The following is a 3842-nucleotide window of genomic DNA, read 5'->3' as shown; positions in this document are numbered from 1 at the left end:
CTTTGTTATCTCCTCTTGCTATATGGTCTCACCAATTTCCCTGTCAATGGCCGTTTCTATCACTGTGAGCAGGTATACAAGTTTTGCATTGCACTATATTTCTAGTATACCTGCTATGATGCACTGTTGCTGATCGACCCAATTCATTTTACCTTTCACTGTCAACATATGGCATCGCATATGTGGTCATAATTGATTTATATCTTCATAGCGATGGCCAATAGTTCCTAGAGGTGCAAGTTTGACCCTGGCGGCCTTGACCAGCCCTAAACCCGCCCTGAGCCCGAATAGGGCTTGGGTTAAAGATTTTGGCCTTAAGGGCAGAGTTAGGGTCAAAATATTCTGGCCCTGAATTAGAGCCAATGGACAGGCCTGAGATTACTCTCTGGCCTACCCAGCCCGACTTAGCCTGTTCCTGATTTTGGCCCTGATCTTGACCCTGATTCTAACCCTGATCTTGGTAATGTAATTCTAATGCAACATATCTTTTTTTATTTATACTTAAATAAATAAAAATAAATAAATAACTTATGCACTCCAAAGAAAGACTATTGACAAATCACAGCTGAATCTAAAAAAATAAAATAAAATAAAAATTTTCATTTATTGAGAGAAACAACGGAAGCTACAGAAAAATCATCACTGAGCTGTGTGGCCATGTATATAAATCACAGCTGGGTCTACAAAATTAGATTACATGTACCCGGAAAACAATTCTACACATTAGATTATAGGAAAATAAAAAATTAACATAAGAATTTCTTGACAATGTTATTGAATTGCTTCGGATGCTCCATCTGGGGAACATGTGAAGCGTTCTTCATTACTTCCAACTCAACCTTTCCTCCCAGAAGCCTACATCAGATATCATTAAGTTAACACACTATGTATTCATTCAAATTATGCGAATACATGCAATCTATTGGTTATGCTTGAACGTACTCTTGAAGCTCAATAGCTTTCTTCAATGGAAATATCCGGTCACTCTCTCCCCATACAAGCAAGGCTTCCTAAAACCCAAAACAAATACTTCGTTATGAGATATAATTAAATGAAGGGGACAGTGAAAATTAGCTAATAGTTGTATAGAAGCATTAATCACTTACCACCTGGAGAGGAGAAACATGAGGCACGTCATCACTTCCAATTGTCATTCCCTTGAGAAGTTCGAACTTCTCTGGTCTTTTTTCAGCATACAATGTCTATAATAACAGAATAGTTAATCAGATTCGGTTAAATTTTCAAACTTCCCAAGGTTGCAGAAGAAGCAAATTTGTATTCTTAGCAAACTCCTCTTCAAGTACGCTTCTTATATATATATATGCCATATGTCCTTTCTCTCTCTCTGTGCTTCCCTGTGTCACTGTATGATTCCGCAACTTTCGAGATAAACCCAGATGGGATTTTCATCAAGCATCAGTCTTTATCATTTGTTCGCTATCAAATGAGTTCAGTCCATAACAAACAATGGCTTGTATGTTAAGATGAATTGATGGTCTTCCTTTTTTCACTTTTTTTTGGGGAGACAGTACTTCATTAAGGAAAGAATCACCTAAAAACAATAAAATCTGGCTCAAGAGGAGACTTGAAGCCAAAGAATAAATACAGCCAAACTGTCATACTCGGCACTGATGGTTTTCCATCTAATTCCCATATATTACGCTAGGTTCTTTCATCAAAGGATTTTTCTTGACGAAAATGAATCAGGTTCACTCTCAACCAACTGAATGGATTATTCACCACCTCAATATTTTGTTGTCAAAATGATGAGATTTTCCAATCTATACCTTTCAATTTAATCCTGATGTAACCACCACTAATAATTTTCCAAAAAAAACCACTAATAATTTCTTGAAAAAGATATTAGCATTGTTTTTACTTCATTTCAAAATGCAGGAACCAACCAGATAAGAAAGAGAAAGATTCCTATGGAAGAGAGCAATGCATACAAGAGAAAAAGGGATACAGATCCCCTCAGTCTAGTGGTGAAACCAACGAAAAAAAAGGGGGGGGGGGGGAAAAAAAAAAAAAAAAAAGAGAAAGGGGGGGGAGGGGGGGAAAGGAGGGGGGAAAAAAGAAAAAAAAGGAAGAAGAGGGGGGGGGGGGGGGGGGGGAAAAGGGGGGGGGGGGAACGAAATCAACAACCTCTTCCTGAAAAGGTTGTGAATTCGACTCTTGCTAAGGCATATTAATATCCCATCTCGCGGCTTATTTAAAAAAAAAAAACCCTTTGTACCAAAAATAAAAACTAACTAAGACTAGGGGGGGGGGGGGGGGGGGGGGGGGGGGGACAGCACAGAAGGGGGGGGGGGGGGGCGCCGGAAGGGGAGTCCCCCCCCCCCCCCCGGGGGGGGGGGGCCCCCACCGGGGACGCCCTTTTAACACTGCCTGTGTTAGTAATAGAAGGTCTAAGATGATAAATCAGATAACTCATATGGGTGAAACTGAAACTTTCCTAATATTTTGGACGTGAAATTGCTACTATTGGATCCGCTTATTTGTTAGGTCCCTGCGTTAGAGTTAGACAGTAAAAAAGAAGTAAATAATTAAAGAGAAACTTGTCAACCGATACCCGATCCGAAACTGTAGAAACATGAAGATTCTTAAAAAGTATCGGTACGTATCGATATTGAAAGTTAAAACCATGCATGAAAGAAGATAGGAGAAACGAAGGAAATTGCTTACGCGGAGCATATCGTTGAGCAGGAATTTCGGTAATACTGAAGGAGGCTTGTAGAGCACCATTTCCGTTAACTTTCGTAACTGCGCCGCCGTGCCCGGCAACATCAGATCATCAATCCTCTCCATTTTCGCTCGCTCTTGAGTCTCCTCTTTGTCTTTCCTAACCATATTCACGGCGGAGCTTGCAATCACCACCTTCTCAATTTTTTCCGGCCACATCGACGCCATATTATACGTCACCATACCACCATAACTCGTTCCCATTACACTAAATCGTTTCAACCCTAATTTATCTACCAGTTTCCCCATAGAAACCGCCTGGAAAACCTCTGATCTTTCTGAAGACTTAGATGAGGATTTGCCGAAGAATACTAGATCGGGAATGTAAAGATCGAAGTGAGAGGAAAGTGATTTGACCTGGTATTGCCATTGAAAAATACCGCTTGGGCCAAAACCATGGATTAAAATCAGTGGTGGTTTTCCGGTGGGGTTTGAACTAGGTTTAGGACCCCAGAAATGGATATTGGTTTCATCGTCAACCTCGACGGTTTTCGGAAAGAGACCTGACGCCTTCAACCTCCGGCGGATAAAGAATCCATATAAGGAGACGAGGCTCAGGCGAGAGGAAGCCATGAGGATGGTTAGAGGAAGGAGGAGAAGGAGGAGCAGGATGAGTAGCATATGAGCCGCCGTGGTGCCTCAGCCGTGAGCCACGGCGAGTTGCCGAGTTAGGGGAAGTGAAGCTACGAAAGAGATTTCTAAAGAGAATGTGAATGTTAAATCGTTTATATACACGATCACGAGTGCCACCGAAAAACGGGAAACATGTTCTTTACATGCACGTGGTAGTTTTCACGAAATTTACGTATGAATTTTTGCCACGTGGAGCTTGATTTCGGGTAAAAGATGGTTGGATGTAGTGTGACTTGCATCGGCGCTTAAATGCACATGTGCGGTACGGATCGATTGATCGATCTCTCGATTTCGATCTCGACCGTACTTCGCGGCATTCTTGAGCAGAATTGGATGAACGGTTCTTCTTGAAGGATGAAACTTTGAAAGACCTTCGTTAATTTGTTGGTCGTCCCCAGCCATCATGGCATGGAATTGCAGATCATCAATTTTTCCATTTTCACTTTTTGAAAATGAACTTCAGTCTC

The 3842-nt window shown here is 41.4% G+C and overlaps 1 protein-coding gene across 1 annotated transcript; it reads right to left on the bottom strand.

The window, feature by feature from the left end:
* Positions 1 to 616: 616 nt before the first annotated feature.
* LOC149021498 (alpha/beta-Hydrolases superfamily protein) lies at positions 617 to 3419 on the bottom strand. Its single transcript, XM_089147132.1, has 4 exons — positions 2686 to 3419; positions 1107 to 1202; positions 943 to 1010; positions 617 to 855 (listed from the first exon to the last, which is right to left on the bottom strand). Exons 1-4 carry the CDS (start codon positions 3361 to 3363, stop codon positions 747 to 749), a joined length of 951 nt encoding a protein of 316 aa, XP_089003258.1. The 5' UTR covers positions 3364 to 3419; the 3' UTR covers positions 617 to 746.
* Positions 3420 to 3842: the final 423 nt, after the last annotated feature.

This window comes from Hakea prostrata, chromosome 3, assembly GCF_041222555.1.
Source record: "Hakea prostrata isolate BN-2017 chromosome 3, UWA_Hpros_2, whole genome shotgun sequence".
Classification (NCBI taxonomy): Eukaryota; Viridiplantae; Streptophyta; class Magnoliopsida; order Proteales; family Proteaceae; genus Hakea; species Hakea prostrata.
The sequence above is the reverse complement of the archived record's forward strand: the minus strand, read 5'-3'. Positions and strand labels throughout refer to the sequence as shown.

Excerpts from the sequence above, each read along its gene's own strand:
- LOC149021498 (XM_089147132.1), bottom strand. The coding sequence starts at position 3,363 with ATGCTACTCATCCTGCTCCTCCTTCTCCTCCTTCCTCTAACCATCCTC. Across the intron at positions 1,203-2,685 it reads TGCTCAACGATATGCTCCGC|ACATTGTATGCTGAAAAAAG; the intron begins GTAAGCAATTTC and ends CTGTTATTATAG. Across the intron at positions 1,011-1,106 it reads ATGTTTCTCCTCTCCAGGTG|GAAGCCTTGCTTGTATGGGG; the intron begins GTAAGTGATTAA and ends TTTGGGTTTTAG.